This window comes from Eschrichtius robustus, chromosome 6, assembly GCF_028021215.1.
Source record: "Eschrichtius robustus isolate mEscRob2 chromosome 6, mEscRob2.pri, whole genome shotgun sequence".
NCBI lineage: Eukaryota > Metazoa > Chordata > Mammalia > Artiodactyla > Eschrichtiidae > Eschrichtius > Eschrichtius robustus.
Window position 1 is genome coordinate 17,122,502 of NC_090829.1, and position 25,840 is coordinate 17,148,341.

Here is a 25,840-nt window from a genome sequence, read left to right on the forward strand (position 1 = left end):
TAGACACTCACACACACGCACTCCTTAATTCCACAAGCCAGTGCGGTAGTACAGCTGCCCGTGAATACACCACACAGTGATTAGAATATGAACTTTCTCCCATGCAGATGCCCTTGCTCGGATGCCACTGACCTAAATGAATCCTGGCACCATCAAGAGATGAGCCTCTACCTTCTGGGAATAGCTCCGTCCCAGAATTGATTGGGGCCAGTATCTGTGGAGCTCATTAACTCAGAACCCTCTCTCATTCATCCTTATATATGTCTTTACTTGCAAACCATTCATTACAGCACATTCTAGATTGTTTAATTAGTTTCCATGGAATAGTTCCTGTAGGACAGCTTAGCATACATCGTTTAAAAGCCCTTGATCCAAAATCACAAGGTGGTATTTTTAAAGTAACTAATATAACCCTAAGCGGTTTACAGCCCCCCAATGCCCAGCCCCCATGCCCGTCCCCCGGCTTCCTCTTCCTACCGCCCCAAACACTTCCTAGAACAATTTACCGATAATGATCACGAGCATATCAGCTTGTGAGCCCTCCCTGTACATCAGGCACCGTGTTAAGTATGTCACTTGCAACATGGTCCTTAATATGACAGCCGCCCCAGGAAGAAGGTGTTCCCTCCTCCGTCAGCAGAGGAAAACAATGTTATAAGAGATGTATGTGGTCTTGCCTCAGAATGCCCGGCTAGTGAGAGGCTTTGGGGTTCTGACCTCACCTCTAGATCCCAGCCTCTGGGCTCTGAGACTTCTCTCATTTCAGCCCAGAACTGGGAAGAATTCACAGGTTGTTGACACTGGCCTGCTGCCCCTGTAGCATTTTGAGTGGGTCTTTTGTGGTGACCTCGTCTTCTGCGCTCACCCCTCCAGCGCACACTAGCCGGCTTCCACCTGAAGCATCTGTGTTTCTTCACCTAAGCACCTCTCAGGCCCTGGAGTCTCCCCGCCCACCTGCCCAGCAGGGCAGCCAGCCCTCAACCAATGACTGATGGGAGTCGTGCGGAGCTTGGTCAGCTCCCTCCACCCTAGGGTGGGCCAACTCTGAAGCATAGGGTCTCAGAGATTCCTAGGGGGTGGGGAGTTAAGCCTGTGTCAATTACTCACAGCCCCAAGGCAGTAAGTGCCTTGAGAGCACACCTTTAATAGGCTGCCTTCCTTTCCTACCTGTCACACTCGCCTGTGGCTACTTCTTCGGATCACCTCTCAGATAAGCCACTTGCTTTCAAAACCTTGTCTCAAGCTGTTGCTTCTGGAGAAACCCAAAGTGAGACTGCCTGGAGATACTGGTCTGGGTTGTTAGACTTTCTATGTGGTTTCAATCGTTCTTGCACTTCACTTGTTCTCCAGATCAAAGGAGAAAGGGATGAACCTCCAGCTCTGTTCTCCCCTTTGTCCACTGTTATTAAACTCTCCCTCTCTCCCACTCTCTCTCTCTCTCTTCCCCTCTCTCCCTCCCTCCATCCCCCCAGGGATTAGAACACTCTATTATAAAGATGAGGATTTGCTTTGTCCAAAGTTCAATCAGCAGATTCCAAAGTTAATGTTGTCATCCCCAAGTTTTCAAAGAGCATTCTAGAATGATGTTGACCACCCTAAAGCAAGCCGCCTAGCATGCTTGGAGTGCTTTCATTTCATGACTGGGAATAACCCAGCTTTCAAAAGAAGCAATTCCTCTGGTCAGAGCACCTGGCTCTCTTTGGCTTTCAAAACATATCCCCCTTTAATTGTTTGCTGCATCTTCCTTCTCCCTCTGGATTGTATTCTGGCCTGAATTGGTGATCACGGCAACATTAATCCGGGGCAGCTGTAGAGTCACCAGAAGTTTTTGGGATGAAAGATGCCAAAACTAGACCACACGCTCAGGGCTGGGACTCACTGAGAAGAAGCCACGGTGGCCAGGTGGGAAGTGTGTGCTGAGAGGAGCTCAGCTCGGGGAACCTGAGATCCAGCCTCCACCGTGGGCACAGCACTTGGGCTTTTGCACACCTGCCTGCCCTGCTGACCTGTCCCTTCCACGAACCAGACAGCAGCGGCGGGCAGGGAAAATGGCTGCTCTTCCCAAGGATGCGATGCCAGACCGTGCTGAGCAGCTTTCGAAGCCCACCTCCCACCACATCACCCCCAGGAAAACCATCTCCATTCTTGCCTAATGACACATCCAACACGGTGAAAAGCGACATTGTGATGAATCCATTTGTTTTTGGGTTCCATTTCCTTTCTTTTGTCCCCTCTTCTCCACTTTTTGAATGTATTTTTTCTGCAATGACGATTCTCTATTTTGTCCCTGTGCACACCTATTTATCTTGCCACTGTAAACATCAGTGACAAAGTCCATATTCCTTTATGTATTTCTCATTCACCATTTTATTCACTTTTCATACTTCACTGTGTCTGAAGGCATGGGGGTTCAATCACCATTTTTCTTTCACTCCACCTCATTTTTTTCTATGTAGACTTTGCTCTTTCCTCTCCCAGTGTTTTCTATGCTTTTCTCTTCCCATTTTCTCTTCTGGTATACTGGCTTGGCACTCCTATCTTGAGGTTTTTCTAATAGCAATTTCTTTCTTTCTTTTTTTTTTTAAATCCATCCTCATCCCTCTTCCAGCCCTGGACACAGCCGTCAGTTATAACCTTAACTGTGGCCTCCACTCAGGAAAGTTGTCAAGTTGATAAATATTGATATCTGCCCTACCATTTTACCACCACTTTTCTGCTAATGCATTTGGTTGGCATCAATCAGCTTCTTTGCCTTCTGTGAGTGCCCGGTGTGGGAACTGGTCCCGATCTGTCATTTATAAGTAATCTGCTCCACATTTCATCAAGAGCTCAAAAACAGAAGAAAATATAGAGGAGAAGTAGAGGACAGAGAACCAGGCTAGCATGGCCCAGAGGGAAGGGAGATGGGGAGGTCCGGCAAGTAAAAGAGAGGCAGCCCTATGTGTAGGAGAGACACCCCCGCCCCAGTCGTACCCTTACTGCTGGGGACATCAGCCAGTGCTTAATGACCACCGTGTCCTCTTTGGGACATTAACCCTGCTTATCTCCTCCAAAAAGGCTCCCCAGGGATGAAGATCTACATTGACCCCTTCACTTATGAGGACCCCAACGAAGCTGTCCGGGAGTTTGCCAAGGAGATTGATGTCTCTTTTGTGAAAATCGAAGAGGTCATCGGAGCAGGTATGGCTCTCCCCTCTCCTCCTTTCTGTTCTCTTGGTGTCCAAACACCCTCTTCCCTTTGTTCTGGGTGTTCTCTACCATTTTTTTCCCCAGAAGATATGTCTAAGCCATCTACAATGTGTGTCTAAGGATCTTCTGGGGAGCTTGTTTGCGGTGTCCAAGCTTATTTGGTATTGCAGAGAAGTCAACTCTAGTCTAAAAAGATTCAGAAATAGCTTTGGAAATTGACCACCAAATGCAGATAAAGAGAGAGAAAGAGGGTAACCAATTGAGAAATACACATTTTTAGAAGCTGGACCTAGTATCCCCTTCACTGATTCGCATATCTCCATGGCTTTGGGCCAAGATTTCTTCCCACATTTTCAGTTCTCCTTTTCTGATGTACATGGATTTGGAGGCAGACCATGATAAACTGAAGAGGGACCACTGTTTCCAGAAGAAAGCTCACCCATATCCATATTTATAAACAAAAGATCTACGATATGGATGGTAATACAAGACAAATTTCTCTCCCAAAAAACATGTGCTCTCATCCATCTTCCTGCATTGGAATAGAAACCCAGCCCGGCAGAAAGCTAACTGCCTGAGATGCTCTTAGGAAATTCTACCTAAAGACTGATCTAAAATTTTCATCTTCCTTTAATGGATCAGTAGTTGAGTCAGTTGGGCAATGGATCCAGTCTTATTGATGTAAATGAGTAAAACGTCCCAAAATATCATTCCTTTGGAAGTAATCTCTTTACTGCCCCTTCTGCTATCTTTTCTGAATCTTCTCAAAGATGTGTTTGCTTTGTGTCCTCTTTCCTACTTTTTTTTCTACAACATTCTTTGTCTTCTTTTCTTCTTTAAATTGTATTAGCCACTATTCAATATCTCTTCACTCATATGTTGTATTCTTCTTTGTAGTCCCTATGTCTGGAAGTGCTTTTTTTCATGTCAGTATTTGGAGAGCCATGGGGTTGCCTCTCCGAATAATATTTTAAAATCCATAAAATATGTTTAGTCAAAGTCTTCCAGACATCCACTCCATATATTATCTTTAGGGGGAAAGTCACACTCCTTCCATTCACTGCCTCTCTTAATGCACTGAGGGGTCAAAAAGCCATCTGTGAAATTGAAAGTCACATTTGAAAGCTTGCCCCATTAAGCCACCATTCTCATGCTCTGATTTCCCTCTTAAAGAGCTCCAACCTCATGGCATCCCCGTGGTGGGTGCTGGGACTCTCCCTATCAGGACACACCACTCTCTTCCTACCAACCCCTCACGTGTTCCAGCAGGCTGACCGTAATCTGATTCACATGAATCTATACATATTTCCCATCGACTTTCATTAAATACTGAACCACGACTTTCACTTCTGTGCAGATAATTTTCTGTTCCCCCTTAGACACTGACAGACCTAAGGATCGTGCCTTGGAAGGCTGGATTCCAGATAAATTTGATGACTCATAGGGGCTCAGACTTGTCCAGTAAACTTGAAAGAGTGTTGGGCAGGGGGAGAGGACGTTCAGTCCAGCATCCTATTCCTCCACGTTGTTCATTGTTATGTCATGTGGCAATGGTGCTAGCGATTTTAATGTTGTTATTTATGTCATGTGCTTAGAGCAATGTGTTCTGGACTGCATTTCATCCCAGAGAGCACACGTCAGCCCCCCTCCCGACTTTATCGGGGGAGGAGTAAAGAGCCTTCTCACTTTATGACCCTGCTGGGGAGTGGCAACTTGGAGTGAGCTCACCAACTGCTGGATGCTGGGTAGCATTTGCTGATGCTGCCATTTTTGTGCATTCTGCTCAGAGAAGGCTCAGTCCCCACCATGGCTCACCTGATCCCGGGGAGGGTTGATACATGTAGCAGTTTATAAGGTGGCCAGCAGCTTGGGATAAAGACTTCTGCCCAGTTGCTGCTGATCGCAGAGCTAATCCCTGGGGATATGAACTCACTATGTGTAACTTGATGCACTTTCAACAGGAGACACTCCTGGCTGGTGTCAACCTCTCTCCACTCTCCGGTTCTTTCTCTCTGTCACCACTCCTGCTTCTCCCACGCCCTGCCTCACTGAGACTGACTTCACATTGTGCTAAAAGAGCTGGTGTGAAGGTTGAGTTTAAAAAAAAAAATTTTGTAAGGTAACATTTATGCAGTGTAATTGGCAATATTTCCCTTAGCCACCTGGCAGATTCGGCTCAGGGGACCAAATCTGGGCTGCAAAATGGTAACACAACATGAGAAGAAGAATCAGAAATCGTTGCTCCTTCCTTCATTCTATTCCTTCCCTCCTTCCCTCAATAAGCTCTTATTGAATAATTTTTGCATGTGAGTGTGGAGAAGAACAGACACTCTCCTGTTCAGAGGTCTGACAGTCTTGGGGAGAAACAGGCCAGTAACATGCTCACTATTTCACACAACCCACAACACAGGTATGTGCAAAGGTTGTGACCAACGTAGAGTAGTGTTTAGCTCCCTGTTCTGGGAGTGAGTTGGGGCATCAGGAAGACTTCACAAAGGAGATCACCTTTGGCCTGAGCTTTCAAGGATGGAAACTAGTAGAAAAAGTAAGTTTCTGTGAAACTCATGAGAGGATGAGACAGAAGAGGAAAACTAAATGACATAAGGAGGGGAATGACCATGACCTTCCAGCAGTGGTGTGCTGGAGCCAGCTTGCACTACTTCGCAGGAGCCAATTGTGTGCATCTTTTTCCAGCCCTGTGTTCGGTGGCATTGTGTTGGTAGTTTGACATTAACCATGGAAGGAGTATTTACACCATGAGAATTAGCAAATGTTACAAATCAGGGGTCTTTGTTTCTTCGTTTTCTGGAGAGCTGGTTGTTGAATGCTTACCAGCACACTCCGGCCTTCCAGAAGATGCAAGATAATTTCAAAGAGGTTGCAGAAAAACTGGCCCATTCCTGCTGAGAATAGATCCAGAGGAGAGGGCTATGTTTGTTGCAGGAGGGATTAGGTTGAGAATTCAAGAAGATCACAGCCTGTGACTGTGGTGGATTCTGGAAAACACACTCAGTGCCTAATAATCCTGGCTGATATGTTACTGTCTAACACAGATGCAGTCCCACTCCACGAGAGGGGAGGAGACTGAGAGCTAAGATGAGGGACCAGAGAACACGCAGCCCTGGAGGTGGGAGGAGGAGAGGCTTAATGGCCGGAGAGGACTCAGGGAAGAGTCCTCTGAGGGCTTGGAGGCTGTGGATGGGCTGACACTCTGTGCGGCACATTCTGAGAACAAGGCTGAGAGGAGGCTGCTGGGGAGGGGTTTCCTGAAGGTAGGAATCAAGCATTAAGTCTGGAATCAGGCTGAGGCTTAGCAATCCAGAGACTGCAGTATGGATTTTGTCCTGTAGAAAATGGCGAGTGGGGTGGTTTCTGAGCAGGGCGGGTGGTAGGAGTGAGGGGGGAGAAGAACCTGATGAACCTGTGTTTCGATTGGACTGGAAGGGGTGCTGGGAAAGGGTAGGTAAGGACTCAGAGGCATGCAGACCAGTTATGGGGCTTTTAAACGTGGAGAAGTTTTGAGATGGCCGATGCTGGGATCAAGGGTGCAAAGGAAGGCTGCTTCGCAGTGAGTAAACTCATCTAAACCAGAATGTACCCACACATGGCGAATGGAGTGACCAGTGGGCTTGGTGGCTGGAGTTGATGGGGAGACACGGCATGGAGGTTGTGGCCAGAAGCGAGGGCCATCAGGTTAAACACCTTGAAGGGAGAGGGGGGCTGCCTGGCCCCCAGGGTGTGGGACTGGAGGTTGTGCTTGCGAGTAAAGGCCAATAGAGTAAAATCTAAAAACTATAAGGTTGAAGAATGGCACCAACCTCCAAAGTTTCTTCTACAATTGTTGAGGATATTGAACAAAGGAATAAATAACAAATCACTGTGAGCCAGGTGTGACACCAGCCAAGAGGACTGAATTACATTTGACCCTTGAACAACACAAGGGTTAGGTGCACCGACCCCCATGAGCCGTTGAAACTCTGAGTGTATAACTTGACAGGCAGCCCTCTGTATCCATGGGTCCACATCCCTGGAATCAACCAGCTGTGGATAGTGTAGTACTGTAGTACCTATTTATTGAAAAAAATTCTGCGTAGAAGTGGACCTGTGCAGTTCAAACCCATGTTGTTCAAGGGCCAACTGTATAATTAGCTCATTAATCATTATGTAATTACTTGTTTAGTGACCCTCTTTTATCACCGTGCTCAAAGTTCCATGGGAGTGATGAAACGTAAGTACTTCTGTGAGTCCCATGCTTGGCCTGGTGTGGCACTCACGTACTCAGTTAAATATTTGTGGTGTATGGTTGAATGTCCTTGGGGGAAAACCATAACAGGGATAAGAATTTGGAGAACTGGGTGGAGTCTGGGAGAACGCAGAGAGACTAGAGAGAGGTTGAGTGAGGTGGTGTCATTCAGTGCTCTGAAAGGAGCCTAGTGGAGTGAGGAAGGCTGATCCTTCCTCTTTTCCCTGCAGATGATGGGAATGATTGAAGTCCCTTTAGAGAGGGCAGACAGCCATCTGGTATCTTTGGAGGATGTCAGCTTTTTATAACCATGAATCTGACTCATAGGAGTCACTCACAGGTCAGCTTCAATTGACCTGTGGAGTTCTGATCCAATGCTTCATTCTGATCGGTTTGATCTGTAGACATGCCCAGAGCATAAAGCAGGGCTGCCATGTCTAATTGGGCTCTACAGCATGAATGGTGCTCCTGGGTCATGCAGTGTGCAACCTACATAACTGTATGTAGCCGCCCTGAGCATGACAAATGCATGAAAATATAGGTAGAGGTGTCACCATAAGGGGTCATCCAGGGGGACACATGCCAGTTGTATTTTAATTAATAAACACACCCTCCCCTGACTCAGCAGCTGCTGATCCAGCATGTCTATGGATGGCTTACTGTGAAGGGGAAAGAGGCTTGAGGTGAGAGGGCTGGGTGAGCAGAGCTGCGGAGAGAGAATTTGTGATGTATATGGATGGAATGGGGCCAGCAAGGCCCACCATTTCTCTTTGAAGAAGAGGATGTGTTTCTTGGGGATGGTTTGGTAGAAAGTCCCCTGCCAGCCTGACTCTCTTGGGCTCACTCAGAGCGAGGATGGGCAGGATGAGGGTAGCCTCATACTGGATGAGAGTCACAGCAGGAAGGGTTTCCAGAGGAGCAAATCAAATAGATATTGTCTGTAAGGATGATTAATATAACTGGCATGCACTCAACATGTACATACTTTACAAGCTTTGTCTCATTCAACTCTCATAATGGCCCTGTTAGCCCTGTGTGTTAGTTTGTGTGTGTGTGTGTGTGTGTGCACATCTGCGGGCGCGCACGCATTTGTAGACTGGTAAGGATATCCACATTCAGTGAACAGCTTGCCAAAGGCCATGCTACTGGTTGGACTGAGTTAATGGTAGAGCAAAAACTGAAACCCAGATAAGGTTGATCTTAGTCTGGTGAACGTAACTCCCACACTACCTGCCACTTTTTTCACTGTTCTGGAAAATGACAGCTAAGTATAGAGACATTGCTTCTGATGGCAAACTCTAGCTAGCAGTTTGGAATACCCAAGCCTCTTGGCTGGGAATGACAGGACTCTCCTAGAATTCAGTATGCCCATATGGTGGTGCCACAAAGATGCCCTGGGGAGAGCATGTTCTTCCTAGAATACCCTTGTCCCATCCTCTGGTCCTCCTATTCTAGTATGATCAGTTGTTTCCTTAAGAAGGATAACAATGAGGGCCAAGATATTTAGCATTTTTAATTATATGTGCTTGCTTATATTAAGAAAATAAGTAATATCTAGGTATGTGGTTGTCTAATGACCACAAGAAGCTATGAGAAAAGAGAAAACTAGGTTTACTCTCACCATCTAGGTATTAGGTATTGTGGGCACCGTGGCTATTAATTAGATTCCATCTCATTTGCCAACTCCAGTAGCCTGGTAATGGGTACCTGGGGAACTCTGCTGAGGAGAAATAGGGTTGTAATCAATTAGTAATGTCTGTCCTGGGTGCAAGGACAGGAGGTGGTGGAATGCCTGCCATGGTTTTACTATCCCTGGTTTAGCCATAACCTATCTTGCACAGGACAGTGTGAAAACTTGCTGGAAATCATACTTTAAAAACCTAGTTTAAATTAATTCTTTAAAAGTTTCTTTTCCGGTGGAAGCTTGAACTAGTAGCGAGAAGCTCTGCTTTCCTTTTTCCCTCCCTAAGGCAGTTTGTGACTTCACAATGCTGCTAAAAAAAAAATAAAGAAGACTGCAATTGTGTGTAGAGCCACGCTGCACATAGCCAACAGCTAGTGCTTGAAACGCCTGCTGGCAGGCTGGATGTTTCATTTTCAAAAATTGAAAATTATTTCCTTCTGATTTTACATATAATAGTTGAGGCATTTAATGCTGCTGAGCCATTTTTTCTCTCTTCCTCACTTTGTCAAGGAGCTGAAACTTGTAGGGAATAATTTCAGCAGCTGTCCGGGAGGGCAGTGACAGGAACTGGCAAAGTGATACTCAGCTGACAGCCCTGAGGGCCACGGTTCTCAAACTGGAACCAGGCATCAGAATCACCCGGAGGCAAGTTGAAACCCAAGTCACGGGGCCCTGGACTAAACTTCTGATCCAGCTGGGTATAAATGGGGCTTGAAAATCTGCATTTTCTAACAAGTTTCCAGGTGATGCTGATGCTGTTGGACAGGAGCCACACCTTGAGAACAACTGCTAAGAATCACTGGCACTAACCTGGCACGAAGCTGGAGCTAGTTTAGTGCCACTCCTAGCCAAGAGGTTGTTCGGCTGTAGGAGAGGGTCCAAGGTCAGCTGCAAAGATGTGTGCCAATCACAGTACAGCCAGACCAAAGTTAGGTCGGCTGCAATTACTATCAGTCAACGAGCTGTATAGAGAGAACCAACCATAACCACTACCCAGTCGTTTCCTGTAAGTATCTATTTTAAATATAATGCTGGGGAGTTCCCTGGTGGTCCAGTGGTTAGGACTCAGTGCTTTTACTGCCGTGGCCGGGTTCCATCCCCGGTTGGGGAACTAAGATCCTGCAAGCCTCACAGTGCGGCCAAAATAAAAATAAATAAATATAATACTAACGCTTCATTTGTTGAAAATATTTTTTAGGCATTAAGAATTTTTCTTAAAAAGATGAAAAATGGTTCCCTGAGCAAAGTATGTGAACCTGAAGTCAAAGATCACAGGTGACAGCAGTCAGATTGCAAGTGACACAAGGTCTTGGTTTTCTGTTTGCTACTAGAAAGGGCCCATCGACTCCCACTCCCTAGGAGTCTGTGGCGGTGCTAGGGGGCCAGAGCCCCCAGACTTTAACGCCCCGAGCTTACCTGAAGACACCCTCCATGCCCAGATACCTGGCAGGGAGACTTCCCAGCACCCCTGGCAAGATGCTCTGCTGTGTCTTGGATCAGCCTCCTTCACGTCCCGCTAGGCTACAGAAACCTACATTTGCTCCCTTTTCTCTTCCACTACCCATCCCCACTCCTTACCCCATGACCCTACCCTCACTTCCCACCCCACTCTCTACCCCAGCTTGTCTTTTTAAAATCACTACCCACCTGTGTCTCCAACAGTGTGTAGTTTACAAAGCACTTTTTCAGAGACCTTACGCCCTGTTAGGAAGGCCCCACAGTTGATCAGTTCCTTTTATCCAACAGAGCTGAGAAAGCTGAGGCTGAACAAGAGAAGCACCCTGCCCCAAGTCCAGCGGGTGGAGAAGGAAGGGAGGATGGTGTAGACTCAAGCTTCTTCCTCCAGAGTTTCTTCTTCTGGCCAGAGTTTGCCCCAGCTGCAATGAGGGACACTTAATTACAGGGTGGAGCACAGCCTCCAAGTAAGGACTGTGGATTAAGTGACTTCCTTTGCAGTTGATGGTTTGAAAACCTCCGGGCTTGGGGAATATGAAGTCATTTCTTTGTCAGACACAGGAAAAGAACTATTTTTACAGAATCACCATCCTTTAAGCCACTGCTTTCCAGTGATTATAGAGCAGATTTCCAAGAGCAGTAACGATACAGAACCCATCTCTCCCTACCCAAGGAGAGCACTTTCTTTTTTAAAAAGACTTTATGTTTTAGAGCAGTTTTAGGTTCACAGCAAAATTGAGTGGAAGGTACAGAGATTTCCCATATACGCCCTGCCCCACACATGCATAGCCTCCTCCATTATCAACATCCCCTGGCAGAGTGGTACATGGGTTACGATTGATAAACCTACACTGATACATCATTATCACCCAAGGTCCATAGTGAAGGTTCACTCTTGATGTTGTACATTCTATGGATTTGAACAAATGTATAATGACGTGTATCCACCATTTAATTTCAGATAGAGTAATTTCACTGCCCTAAAAATCCTCTCAGGAGAGCACATTTTTATTTTATAATTTCAAAAAGCTATATGATGAGACCCCTACAGAGGATATAATTTAGAGCTAAAGTATTAGGAACACTGCACATGAAGACCAGTCAGCCACAAAGATTAAATAATGACATGACATTTGTCAATTAGGAAACGAATGTACGTAGCCCACACTGTTCTACACAGATAACGACTTTGCAAAGCCACACCTTCATTGATTTCTTGCTTCATTCTCTTCTTTCTCTCCACTCACAGCTACAAAGCCCACACTATGTGTCAGGCCCTGTGCAGTGAAAGGCAGCTTGTAGGCAAGCACTGCTTTCAAATGAATTCAAAGTTGTAGGGATGAATTCCAGGTACTCCAGGGCCTTTAGCAGTTCCCTAATCCGTTTGAAATACGCTTGGGTGGTTTAGACCCATGGCTCTCAACGTTGGCTGTTCCTCAGAACCACCTGGGCAGCTAGGCCTGGCTTCATGGGACCTGTGTGGTCGCATGGAATCCCATGCTCAGCAGGGCCCACACTTAGTTTAATGCTCTGCTGTCACAGTGTTGAAATTCTTAATAAATTTTGAACAGGGAGTCCTGCATTTTCATTTTGTGCCAGGCCCTGCAAATTACGTAGCTGCTCCTGTGAGCAGCTTTTAACTATGTCCATGCCCAGGCTGCACCCAGAGCAACTAAACAGAATTCCTGGAGGTGGGACCCAGGCCTCGGTGCTTTGTAAGCTTCCCAGGGGGTTGCAGTGGGCAGCCAACTTCGGGAATGCTGGTATATAACAGAAGTCCTCAACTGGGGAGTTTATGTGTATGTTGTGGGGAATAGCAGATTCACCTGGGGCACTTTTACACACTCCCCAGACTGATGTGTAGAACTTGATAAATATTCTGATTCCTAAATATTCTGATCTCATCTGACTAGCCGGGCAGGAACTTTCCATGAATATGATATTTGTCTGTAAGGTAGTCCTGATACCAGCCAGGGTTCTTGGCCTTCCCCAATCAATAAAAATTGACTAGAGGCCAGACAAGAAATTCAGGCAAGGCTTTACTGCGACCCCTGCTACAGCAGAGGGCAGTGAGAACAAACAACAGTTTCCCTGCTTGCTAGCTCCCTCAGGAGGGGCGAGCTTGTTCCTTATATGGTGTGTGTGCAGGGGTCGGGCCGGAGGGGTGGCTTAGGTGTTTTGCCCACCCCTTAGGAGGTGTGGTGTGCAGGGGGCACGCGCGGTACCCTGCTTTTGCTCCTGACTCCTTGCTCTCGCTCCGGGCTCTGCAAAAGTGGCAGTTGGGTTTTTTGGTCTCTTTGTATCTTTTGTCCATAATTTTGCCCAAACTGCGCATGCATGCAGTTATTTTTAGTCCTATACAGTTTCTTTGTATTTTGTTGCTTGAGGAGAGGTGTGTCCAGGTGCAAGCACTGCAGTACTGCAGCAAAGGGTCCCAGATCCCAGCTTGTCACAATCGCACTATGTTTGCTGTTCCCTGGTTACTGAGTCACTATAACAGTAACTGCATATGAATGGTTAGGACTTGCACAGTTGGATCACAGTGGTCCCTGCGTTGTGACTTCACTGCTAACCGAACACACCTTCTGAGAGGCGGTATGGCAGGAAAACGGATAGGCCTGGGGAGTATCCCTGGCTCTGCCTCACACATGTGGGGTTTGAGGCATGTTTTCTTCGTGCCTCAGTTTCCTTATTAGTAAAATGGGCATAATAATACCCAGCTCATGAAGGTGCTGTGAGGATTAAGACATGCAAAGAGCCCAGCACGGTACCTGGCACAGAGCAGGTAGTCAAGACATTTTGGTGCACTATCTCCCCCCAGAAGAAATATTAGCATACTTTCCCCTCACTCTCAACCATGTCTTTTTACTAAAAGAAAATAGAACTCATTAGTATGACAACAAGGAAGAAATACTGATATTCTTCAATTAGTATACTTATTAAATATGCAATCTGTATTCATTCAGCTCATAGTTATTGAATACCTACTAGGTGGAGGTGTCAGAGAGATGGATTCCATATATCTCTATACACAGACACATATATATACATACAAAAATATATAGAGACACATCCATATATACAATATATGCACACATGCATATAGACACATACATATGTGCATGTATATACACAAGTATGTATATATACATATATATACATACTCTACACAAATATATATACATAGAGAAGCACACACATATATGACAGGTGGTTGTTATTCAGTATTTTTCTTTAAATTTTCTCATTTGAACTGCAAAGACAATGCTTATTGTAACAATTTAAACATAAAAGTAACTAAAGTTTACTAATCCATACTTCTCCATTCCTATTCCCACCATTCTAGTGTAACCAATTTTTAAAATAATTTGAAGTTGAAAATAAATTTGCTATGAATTTTTTCCATAATGTTTTTTTTTGGCATACACCATCCCCCCTACGGGCATATTCTACAGACCACATTCTATTAATATAACTTTCTTTTCTTTTCTGCTTCGCTTAGCAAAGTAATGCAGACATTTTTGAAGCCAATACATCTCACTCATCTATTAGTTTTCAGTAGCTCATAGCATTCTGCAGGATGGCTGTCCCTTTCCAGCCATCCCCCTGGTTATGGTCATATGGTGTTTGGCTGTTGAAGGAGATGCTGCCATAAACAGTCTTTTGTAAAAATGTAAATACTGGTACTTCCACTTCTTTTGGAGCCTCCAGCAGTTTGTAACCCAAGAATGAACAAAGCCAAGCAAATAATAATAAATAAGATACCCCAACTTTTATTGACATACCTACCACGTACCAGACACTGCAGTGGTGTGTACAAGCTATGGACGTGAATGAGACTTGGTCTGACCTCAGACAGTTGTGGTCTCATGTCAAAACCAGTATTACACATGCTGTCTATCTTAGGTCTGTGCTGAAATCTTCCTAATGGTGCTTACGCCAACCTCTACTCCAGCCTTAGATTCTAACAAGTTCCATAGACTCTGGAGCAGTTTTGCATCCAAAGGCCTTTCATGCAGCTTCCTTCCAACCTATGCAGCAGAAAATACAAGAAGCTCCCAACTAAATCGCAGATGTTAACTTGCTTTTCTAATTCGGTCAGTAACGTATCTGATTGCTCACAGTTTGCTCCATCATCGTCTTCCAGAAGCTGAAAGTGAGAAAGAAAGTTTTCCCAGCAGAAAGCCATGTTTCTCCTATCAGGCCTTTGACACCCGTTTCTGCGATGCACTTACAAGTAGATTCTAAACTGCTTCACATGAAAGAACTGAAGTTACAAAACCAAGTTAAATCATAAGATAACTTTTGAAAGCACGTTGAATGGGATTCAACAGATTTTTTAAGCAGCTGTGAAATAGTGTCACCAGAATTGTTTTTACTCTTGGTGATTTTACTGCAAAAATGTTTAAATGCTGTGGCACCCGTGGAGGTGTGCAGCTCGTGTCTGCTTGAAAAAGCCACTTACTGTTCAGCTGCCAGGAGTGCAGGTAGCTGCCAGCCTCCTGCTGCAGCGCCTTCAAGATCTGCCTCGGCTTTCTCGCAGGGACCCAGCTCTTTCTGGCAGCCCCATTCAGTGACTGAGCACAGTGGGATGCTAGGGCCTGGGCCTTTCTGGAACGGTCACTCTTTATTCTGAAGCTCCTCATTGGGTTAGATGAGACTGTCAGGTCTGCATCAACCAGGTCTGCACTGCAATCTGGGCCTCTCCTTGCCCACTCCTGCTTCCTCATTCTTTTCATAAAGTCAGGTCTGCACCATGATCTGGGACTTTGGCAATCCTACTTCTCTCCCCTTTATCCTGCACAGTGTCTGCTAACTTACCTTCCTAACTCCTCAGTTTCTGTTTTCCAAGGGACCCAATAGACACAAACACTTTCAGGGCAATGTAGGAACATAAACGCTATACATCTCATTCAGAGGACTAAAGTACCTGAACGTATCCCATAGCCCCTGGACATTCTTACACTAGGCTCTGCTAAAAATGAATTATGATTCTGCCACAGTGAAACTGACCATTTCATTTCAATTGTTCAGCTGGGATACAAATGAAAAACCAAACCTGAGGAAAAACAAACCCATATAGAGTCTGAAATTTCACTTTAGTTACCCAAGCTGAGATCCGAGGTAAAGAACATATTTGGGTATTCCTTCTGTGTTTGCCGTGAACTGCTTAGTGCTGGGATGTCACAGTTACAATGAGAGGATACTATTTCCTTTCTGCCACCTTAATCACCGTTCCACTTGGAGCACCATTGTTCTTGACAAGCTGCCTCCCCTCATGGTTCCACAGACAGAAGAAAGTGAGTAATAATTGCGTTCTTGTTGCAGGAGAGTTTGGAGAGGTGTACAAGGGGCGTTTGAAACTTCCAGGCAAGAGGGAAATCTACGTGGCCATCAAGACACTGAAGGCTGGGTACTCGGAGAAGCAGCGACGAGACTTTCTGAGCGAGGCGAGCATCATGGGCCAGTTCGACCATCCCAACATCATTCGCCTGGAAGGCGTGGTCACCAAGAGTCGGCCGGTCATGATCATCACAGAGTTCATGGAGAATGGCGCTTTGGATTCTTTCCTCAGGGTAAGAGCAGCTCAGCTCACCTTTACTCCTCAGGGCAAAAGCATGGATGATGCTGGCGCTGCTGGACGCTGGCAGACCGTAGTGGGCTGGGGAGAAGTGTCCGTGTGAGGACAACCTGCCGCTCAGGAATCCCCAATGAAATGCAGGTGGGCGTTGAAGATGTTAGCGAGGTTAACAGATTTGCTGCTGAAAGGAAAGAACAAAGCAGAGCATGTGGACCCCTCTGCAGGAGGACGGCATCGAGCCAGGCCTGGATAAGTGCTTGCTGGATGAGTAAGAGTGAATATAGAGGAGGACGGAGAATGGTCATCGGTGTCATTGAAGAGACTGAAGAGACTTCCAGCCGCTACGCTGTCCTGCGTGATTCACGCAGACGCCAGTGGCCAGCTCTGCCTCTTCCCCAGCATAGCCGCCCTCCCAGATAGCTCTCTTAGTTCACAGTTCAGAGATAAAACAGGTTGCCCTTTTCTGACGCCTGGGCATCCCGGCCTCTGAGGAGGCACTTCTGCACAGGTCAGGGGAAGAGTGTGTCACAGGCGTCCACAAGTCTTTCCTGGAGTTGATGGAGAACTATGGCTCCCAACCACCTGCGGCAGAGGTGCGGGTCCCTGAAAGCCTATGGCCAGGAGGTCTGTAAAGGACCGTTGTCAGAACATGCCCACATGCAGCCACAATGGAAGCATTTTCACTTCTGTGGGGCATCCCAGAGCTATTCAGAGAGGGGGTGAGTGAGCGTGGCCGAGGTGCTCATGTCTGGAGGGTAGAAGCTGTCTGACCACAGGCCGCGGAGCAAGGCCTGCCTTGGACCAAAGGGGCAGCTGGGCAGCCTGGGAGCAAGAGGGTGCAGGGAGTGGCATCAAAGAATGGGGCAGGACCTTCTGAGCAAGGGCTTCAGAGTAATACTAAGTAGCCAGGTATTCATGTCACCAAAGCTACCAAACAGTAGCTATGGCTGAAGAGCAAAGGACCATTTGTATAGTCTCATTGAAACAGTCATGAGGTGCCCTGTGCTGGGAACTGGGTCTATATTGATGAGAGAGACATTGTTCTAATTCTGTGGAACAAATCACCCCAAGATTTTAGTGACTTAGCCCAACAGCAATTTGGTTTGCTCACAAATCTGCAAATTGGGCAGGTCTCGGTGGAGACCTCTCTGTTCCCTGTGTTGTCAGCAGGAGCAGCTCAAGGGCTAAGGCCTGGAATCGTCAGAACCCTCATTCATTCATCTGTCCCATGGTTGATGCTGGGTATCAGCTGGCATCTCTCTACCTGGCTGACTAGGGCTTCCTCACAGCAAGCTGGGTCCCAAGAACAAGCATCCCAAGAGTAGAAGGCAGAGGCTGTATCAGTTTTGTAACCTAGCCTGAAATGTCACACAGCATCCTTCAACCACACTGATGGATCCACCCAGATTCAAGGGGAAGAAACATGCCCCACATCTTGATGGGGGACAGCAGCCTTCTTACACATAAGGGATGGGAGGTCCTGTTATATCCATTTTAGAGAATACAACCTGCATAGATGCCTCTGACCCCCAGGACCTTAGTGCCCAAATCTTCCAGCAATCATCTGCCTGGATTATACTTTTTGTTTCCATACATGAAGTACAGAGGTATCACATAAAGAAGAGCTGAAACCTTCCCGAGGAAGCCAGGGAAGCCTTCAAGGAAGAGAGAGAATTTCTCTGATATTGGAGAAGGAGGAATTTGCCAGACAGGTCAGGAATGGGCAGGTAGGCTCACAGAACAGTGGAGCTGTGTGTGCATAGGCCAAAGTCAGCGTGACCTATTCGGTAATCTGTCAGCAGCTGCCTGGTGGCTCCAAAGCTCAGAAGCAGAGCTTAGGGGCTGCAGTGTGGAAGGGGAGCTGAGGACGTGTCTAGAAGCTGCATGTGTGCACACTGAAGCCACCTTTGCAGGGGGAGCACACACGTTATGCCTCGTCTGGGTCGTTAGGCAGTAGTGGCTTTTGTTTGGTGGGGTGTGGGACAGCTGATGTAGGTGATGGGCCACACGTACTTTGCCTGGTACAGCCTCCTTGAGGGTGTGGGTTATGCTTTGTATTTTGAGACCCCAGTACCTAGCACACTGAGCACCGGGTCGAGGCTAGTTGAATGAAGAACGGTTTCTGGAGCAAAAGCGTTTGGGCATGGCAGGAGAGATGGAGCTTGCTGAGTGTACACGGTCTCTTGTCCTTGTAGCCAGACCTCTCGTGTCAGCCAAATAAACGTGAATAGGAAGTAATGTTAGAAGGAAAAGTATTTTCTGGAACCAGCCTCCGGACCTATCAGGAGTCAATTATTTCCTGCAAGTCACTTGTCTGTGCTTCACAGAGACTCTCAACGCGATCTGGAGACTGTGGTCAGACTCCTTCCCTGGGACGCACAGGCGAACAGGAAGATTCATTCTCAGGAGCCTGCGGAAAATCAGAACCCCGCACCGCTGCTCTGCATACACCTGTTCCATTTTGGGGGCGCAGGACATGGGGGCAGGTTGGATGCCAGTTATTTTTCATGACAATGAGGCCCAGGCAATGGGAGAAAAGCTAGGGGCGAGAGAGGAGCACAGGGGAATAGAGGGGAAAGGATGGCCAGAAGGGAGCGGCCAGAGCAGGCAGTGCTGGGAGCTGAGGGAAATGAAGCATGTCCGACTCCCCGCCCGGCACGGAGGCAGGTAATCTATAAATCTAATTTCAGCCTTACTACCAAACCCTGGAGCATAGCAGCATTAATTGATGTATTTGCTTCTTGATAAAATTGAAAAGTGGGTCATCAGTTCCGTCCTGCAGGGTCCATCTTCCAGGAGGTAGTATACTTTTAAGATCACCATTCAGAGAAGAAAGGAAAAGGGTTAGTCTTCAATTTGTGCACCTGCTTCCTCCCCAATCCCCCACTGGTCCTTTCACACCAGACGTGGTGGCTTTGGAGAGTGACCACAACTCCAGCTCTGGATCGGTGTCTCAGAGGCTCTGGGCATCGAGGGTCCAGGGAGCACATCGGAAAGGGCTTCTCACAGTCTGCTGACTGCTCCTCGCTCATTGCAGGACTCAGAATTCTTCACATTCTGGAGGGATTGGAAACACCATTATTCTTTAACCACACATTCAGTAGGTTCATAATTATCCATTTTTTAAAAAATGTCTGTGCCATGGGTTAGGTAGACTTCAAATCCATAATTAAATACTTCCTTCTTGGCACTCAGATTCAGGGGATTCAACCTGGTAGCTCTTCCATAATCTTAGGCACAAGCCCTGAAGCCCTCCTCAATGCCTTATGCCTTAGCCAAGAAGGTCGACCTACTCCATAAGGCCTTTGTGGCTAAAGCTTGGCCTTGTGGTTACTGCTGGTTCATTCACAGATGGTCATGACTGGAAGACTCTTGGAAGTCACTGAGCAATGTCAAATGGGGACATTTATCATTCATGGGATGCTCATTCATGGGCTGGAGCTAGAGGACAGCAAGCCAGTTGTCAGAAAGAGAATACCAGGTTGCAAGTTCTGAGACTGAGGCCCAGGTTTGGGCTCTGCTATGAGTCACCCTGTGGCCTTGAGCAAATCCGTTAACTCAATTTCCCAATCTATAAACTAAAGGCATTGAGCTGGATGATTTTGAAAGGGCTCTTTCAGGTAAGGAAAAAAAAAAAAATCTATGATTCATTCTCTTCAAACAAATCAAATAAGGGTTTCATTTCCTGAAGTGGGTTTGTCAATGAAAGTTGAAATACCTAAATCCTTCCTGGCTAATAAAAGGGCCAGCAAGTGGCTTCAGTGAATTTGCAGAAAAGCAATTTCAGCAGAAAGCACTTCATGAAAGGAAGAAACTTTAAATCACTTCACCCAGCCTGTATTTCCTCTACAAACTGTGTTTTTACCATGTGCTCAGCACAGAATCACATCCTTTCCCAAAGTTCTAAGAAATCTGTTTTTCTTTTTCTGTCTTGTTTATCTTTGTATGCTGATGCTCATATCTCTGAAAGTTCTTTTTGGGGAGTTTATATCAATGAAGTGAACATAAAACAGCTGGACATGTCAGAAAATCTTAATATGTTTATATCTCTAAGTTTCCAAGATTATGGACGCAACAGGTATGACTGTGTTATCATGATATCTGATTCTCCTGCAGATTCTAAAGAAAATGTGTTGTAGAGTCAGCATTTTCCAGTGGAAAAGGCACTGGACAGGAATTATAAAAGATTCAGATAAAGTAGCATATTTGTGGTACACATTTCTACTTTCTCTTTCTATGGCCATGGCAGACATCATAAATCAATCATAGATCTTCTTCCTACAAAGCTTATACACAGACTTCTCCACACAACATTTGAGACAGCCATTACCAATTGATCAAAGATGAAATGTAAATGGAGAAGCAATTTGCTGTTTGGACTTAGATTCTTGTTATAACTCAAAATCACACAGAGTGATTTAAGGCTGATCACTTAAACTTTCTGGACTTCCTTTATCTTCTCTATGAAAACAATGTAATATTGCCTGCCTTGCCTACTCCACAGGACTGGAGTTAAGGGTGAAAACATATTCCATGAAGTATGACTTGCCATTCAAAGGCCAAGAAGGGAAGAAATCAGAGTTTGTAGATTAACTGATCCTAATTTCAGGCCTGCATTATTAGTTCTTACTACAGTTAGGGTGGGGATGATTATTCCAGATGCCAAACTGCTGAGCTCAGAATGCCCTGTGAACTAAGCTCTCTGAGGGCAGTGATCCTAGGATGTCTGCCCCACACACCCAGGAAGCCAGGAGGAACCTGCAGTCCTCGTCCAAGGTGTCCTCCGTCTCTCTCACCAGGCATCTGGGGTTCATGGGAGAGCTGATCTGTGAGACATTATGGCCTTGCTGATAATTCCAGCAGTCATTGCTGCTGTCTTAGTATTCATGGGGCACTGAGCTAAGCCCTCCACATGTAGTATCTCATTTAACCTTGCATCTCAAATCTCAGGAAGAATGGGCACTCTGTTCTTATTTTACAGATGTGGGAATCACTGCTCTGGAGGTTAAATAACTTGCCCAAGAGCATGCAGCCAGTGAGAGACAGAGCCCGGACCCACCATGGTCTGTCTGGCTCCAAAGCCTGAACTTTTAATCACTTTTTGCCGTTTGTCGACACCAGAATCTATAAGATGACTGATCTAAACATTCAAACAAATCAGAAAATGAAGCAGCTCAGTGAAGTCTTTAATGACTTAAAGTAGAAACATAGACACAAATCTGCAAAAGCTTTCAACACTGCTCTTGGCAAAGCTGCTTCCAACCAGCACCGGTGCCCTCCCCAACATCTGTCTACAAGTGGGCTTCTGTAGGGAGACATTTATTTTTAACCACATTGTTGTCTCCACTTACAGAGGAGAAGGAACAAACTGAATTGAAAAAATCTGACCCTTGGGACATGTGGCTGAAATATATTTTCTAATATACGGAAGTCGTATGACAACTTTCTGGGGAGGCAGATCCCCAGAGACCTACTTAGAGAAATGATGGTGCTGGGGAAATCTGGGCTAGCTTCTCAGGGAGGTGTGGAGTGAAGTTCATTAGTGAGCAAGATTTGCATCACTCACGGCACATCCAGCTCTGGCAGATGGGCACCATGTGCTGAAAACCAATCAGTTTCCAAAAAGCAGCTCTGCACTTTCTTTTGGAGTTGGTTAGAAGCAAATATTGCAGAGGAAGCATTCTGGGCAGATTGGGAGGTGGTTAAGGTTTGAGTGAGAACTTGGAACTTGGAGTATGTCAAACTCAGTGTGTTTGGGGGTCCTCCTTCTGGTGGGGGTTGGGGGCTCAGGAAGGAGTGGAGGGAGTGCCAGTTTGCTCCACTCCTTCAACTGAGCGAGGGGCATAACCAACCCTCGGGCTTGCAATCTTGCATGAGGAACAAAGTCTTCAACAATTCATGCTACCGTTGTTAGACTTTTCAATTGTTGGATTATTTTCCCCTAATAAATAGTGTATTTTTATAACAGCTCTTTTATTTTTCTTTACTTATTTTTGCATAGAAAATTACTTTTGCAGGAGCTCATGCATAAATGATGTGTCCCATACATATTAGTGAGATAATAATGCATGTGAGTGCATTGGGTACCATCTCACAGACAGTAGGTGCTCAATAAATGGGAACTCCTCACACTGTTTATGCTTCCTGCATTTCACAGGAGGACCCTGGGGCAGAGGGAGGGACTGCCTTGCCCAAGGTCTTTGTTCAGCAGTAACTGGACTAGCCCAAGGTGCCCCGCCTCCTCCCCCCTCTCCCCCACTCAGAGCATCTCAATGCCTGGGCCATGCTCTGTTTACACAATACAACTCATAACCCTTTAGGGAGCAGCTGGGGCTGGACTAGTTGGGAAAATATGTTCTTGGCAGCATGGCCCAAGGTCCACTGATGTAACCAGTGTGTGCAGAGCCCAGACTCAGGGGCTTTGGGGAGGTGGAGGAAGGCACACATTCACTCACAGAAGAGCCTGCCCTCTAACCATGGAGGAGGGAGGGCATCCAGGTAAGAAATTGTGATTGGAGAGAAGGCAGCACTTCAGGTTGGCAGGAGGAGGGGCAGCTACAGTTCCCATTCACTGGGAGGGAGAGTCCACAAGCCAGACACAGTGTGTGCGCTTCTCCTGACCATCCACCCCTCTGAGGCAGGTGTGTTATCCACTGTCGAGCAAGACACCGTAAACATTTAATTCTGGAGACAAGAAGAGATGTACCAGCCATTCATCCAGCATATGTTTATCGAGCTACATCTGTCTACTCAAACGTTCTCAGCACTGGGAATGCTATGGTGACTGCAAGAAGGAGGGTTCTTGTCTCAAAGAGCTTAGAGTCAAGTAGCAGAGACAGACAGACAGACAGACACACACACACACAACTAAACTTTGTGATACATGCTAAGAAGGAAAATAAGAGCAGGCACTGAAGGATAGTAGTAAGAAAGTGCTAATTATGTGGGGGGGAGGGGACTGGCTACAGAGACATCCTCTCTGAGGGAGTGACATTTAAGTGGATACCTAAAGCAAGTAGGTGTTGACTGTGGGGAAAAGACAGAGGGAACAGCATGTGTAAGGGCCCTGAGGCAGGAAGGGCTTGGCCAGGGAGAGGATTGAAAAGTCGCCAGTCACTGTGGCTTTAGCACAGGAGTGCAGGACAAAGTGGCATAAGGTGAGGCAGTAGCTGGTCCCATGGGGCCCCGTGGGCCACACTGAGGAGTTTGACACTTTCCCTTAATGCAGTGGGAGGCCGTTAGAGCACTTCAGTGATGTGACCTGATTTCCATCTTACGAGGATGTCTCTAGCTGCCCTTAGAGAATGGATTGGGACGGGGGCAGGTGGAGGGAGGCTGTTACAGGTGACGGATGATGACGAGTTGGTTAGAATGGTGGCAGTGAAGGTGGAGAGGAGTGGATGGCTTTGAGACGTAATTTAGAGATGAAATCCACAAGACTTGGCAAGGAGAAGGCAGAGTGTTAAAGGAGAGGGAGGAGAATGGGAGTCAGAAGGGAGAAGGCAGTGGGGCCCTGGCACCTCAGCTTCTGCTTAACCACTGAAGCCCATCTTGATCTGGTTGCCCTTGGTGTCTTATTACAGCAAAATGATGGACAGTTCACGGTGATCCAGCTGGTGGGGATGCTGAGGGGCATCGCCGCGGGCATGAAGTACCTGGCCGAGATGAACTACGTGCACCGGGATCTGGCTGCGAGGAACATTCTGGTCAACAGTAACCTGGTGTGCAAGGTGTCTGACTTTGGCCTTTCCCGCTACCTCCAGGACGACACCTCAGACCCCACCTACACCAGCTCCTTGGTGAGTCCTTCTGCGTCTTCTCGGGTCAAAGTATCACAGGGGTGAAAGGTGGCTGCTCATGGCAGGGACCCATGGCAGACCATACTGGGAGGGACTGGGACCAGATCTCATCTATCCACTGGGGGAAGCCAGGTGCTGGGCGGACCATTCATCCAGGAGAAATTACAGTAGCTGGTTGTCCAGGCAAGCGTTGGGGCATAGGCTGTGAGAAAGGGTCAGTGTCTCCTCTGAAGCCATGCTGTTCCTGGCCCATGAAGAGGACATTTTGGAAAGGATGATTTGGGGGAATCCAAACATTTGGACAGTGGCATTGGAGACAGCTGTCAGCAGGGAGTGGGCTGCAGTTGGGTTGAGCACTGTGATACCAGGTAGATTCCTGGTCCTCTTCTCTTTCTCCATCACTTCCAGAAAGCTTTAAGTACCATCTACATGATGAGTACTCTCAAATTTGTATTTCTTGCTTAGCCTCCCTCTCTACAGCCCAAGCAGCTTAATCATCTGTGTCCAGCTGCCTAGTTCACACAATTTCCTTTAGAACTTTCACAGGTCCAAAATAGAGCTCTTGATTTACTCTCCAATTTCCCCTCCCCCATCTCTTCAACTCAGTGGTTGCACCATTCAACTAATGACTGAAACCTAGGAATCAGTCTTGAGTTCTCTCTGTGCCTCCCCATCCGTGCCCAATCCCTCAGCTACTCCTATAGGTTTCTATAAAGTCTGTCCCTTTCTTCCCACCTCTGCTGTGCGCCCACCCTATTTCTAAGCACCATTCTCTTTCACCTGGACTGTTACAGTAGCTTTCTAGTTAGTCTCCCTGGTTTTCTTTTGTCGTCTTACATCTATTCCCAACAACATCCAAAGTGATTGATCTTCCTACTTACCTACCTACCTATATTCCTTAAGCTTGCAGAAGCAATACATAATTATCATAAAAATCAAAACAATACAGAGGAGAGGAAAGACTAACTCAGAACCTACAATTCCCTTGAAGCAAGGGTTGGTAAATTTTTCCTAAAGGGCCATATAATAAATATTTTAGACTTTGCTGGCCAAGAGGCCAAATGAGTATATTATGCACATGATTATATAACCATTTAAAATGTAACCCTTTAAAAATGTATGAACACCACCCTTAGCCCATGGGCTGTAAAAAACCAGGTGACCTGCCAGATTTGGTGCTTAGGCCATAGTTTATCAAGCCCTGTCCTGAAGCATCAATTTCAACAATTAGATGTGTCTGCTTTCACACTTTTCTCTTTGTTCAAAAATTTGAAAATTTTCATTTTATAAAAATGGGATCGTACTATGCCTATTTCTCTGTGTCTTGTGTGTCTCTTGGGGATTCTTACTACAGGTTGCTGCTTTGAAAGCCTGTAAACATTCACACTCCACTAGGGATGTACAGTGCCCATCGCCCAACATCCTCACCAGCATTGAAAGTAATCAATATTTTAAAATTTGCTAATCCAAAGGTGAAAAGTGATACCTCATTTTGTTTTAATTTGCATTTTCAACTGACTGCTGGAGATATTACTGTCTTTTTGCACAGTTACTGGGATTCATGTTTCTTCTTTTGTTAATTATCTGTACATATATTTACCTATTTTCTTATTGGGTTATTATTGGGTTATTTTCTGGTTTCTTAGAAATTTATAGGAATTCTTTTTATGTTAGAAGTGTTAACTCTTTTTCTGCCATATATGATACAATTAGTTCCTTCACCTTTTTCTGTACAAAAAAAATACAATTTTTTTAATTCAAAAGAATACAATTGTCCTTTTGATATTGTTTATGATATCCTTTGGCTTGCAAAATTGGTTCATACTCATTTAGTCAAAAATATCTATCTTTTCCTCTACTTATTAGATTTTCTGGTTTATTCTAAAAGT

The 25,840-nt window shown here is 46.0% G+C and overlaps 1 protein-coding gene across 1 annotated transcript in view; it reads left to right on the top strand.

Annotated features, from left to right (window-relative positions):
* EPHB1 (EPH receptor B1) overlaps positions 1-25,840 on the top strand; it is a 285,410-nt gene that overhangs the window by 215,848 nt on the left and 43,722 nt on the right. The window contains exons 10-12 of the mRNA XM_068545612.1: positions 3,058-3,180; positions 15,900-16,147; positions 23,736-23,951. Of these exons, the coding sequence (XP_068401713.1) occupies positions 3,058-3,180; positions 15,900-16,147; positions 23,736-23,951 (587 nt within the window). The remainder of the gene's footprint in view (positions 1-3,057; positions 3,181-15,899; positions 16,148-23,735; positions 23,952-25,840) is intronic.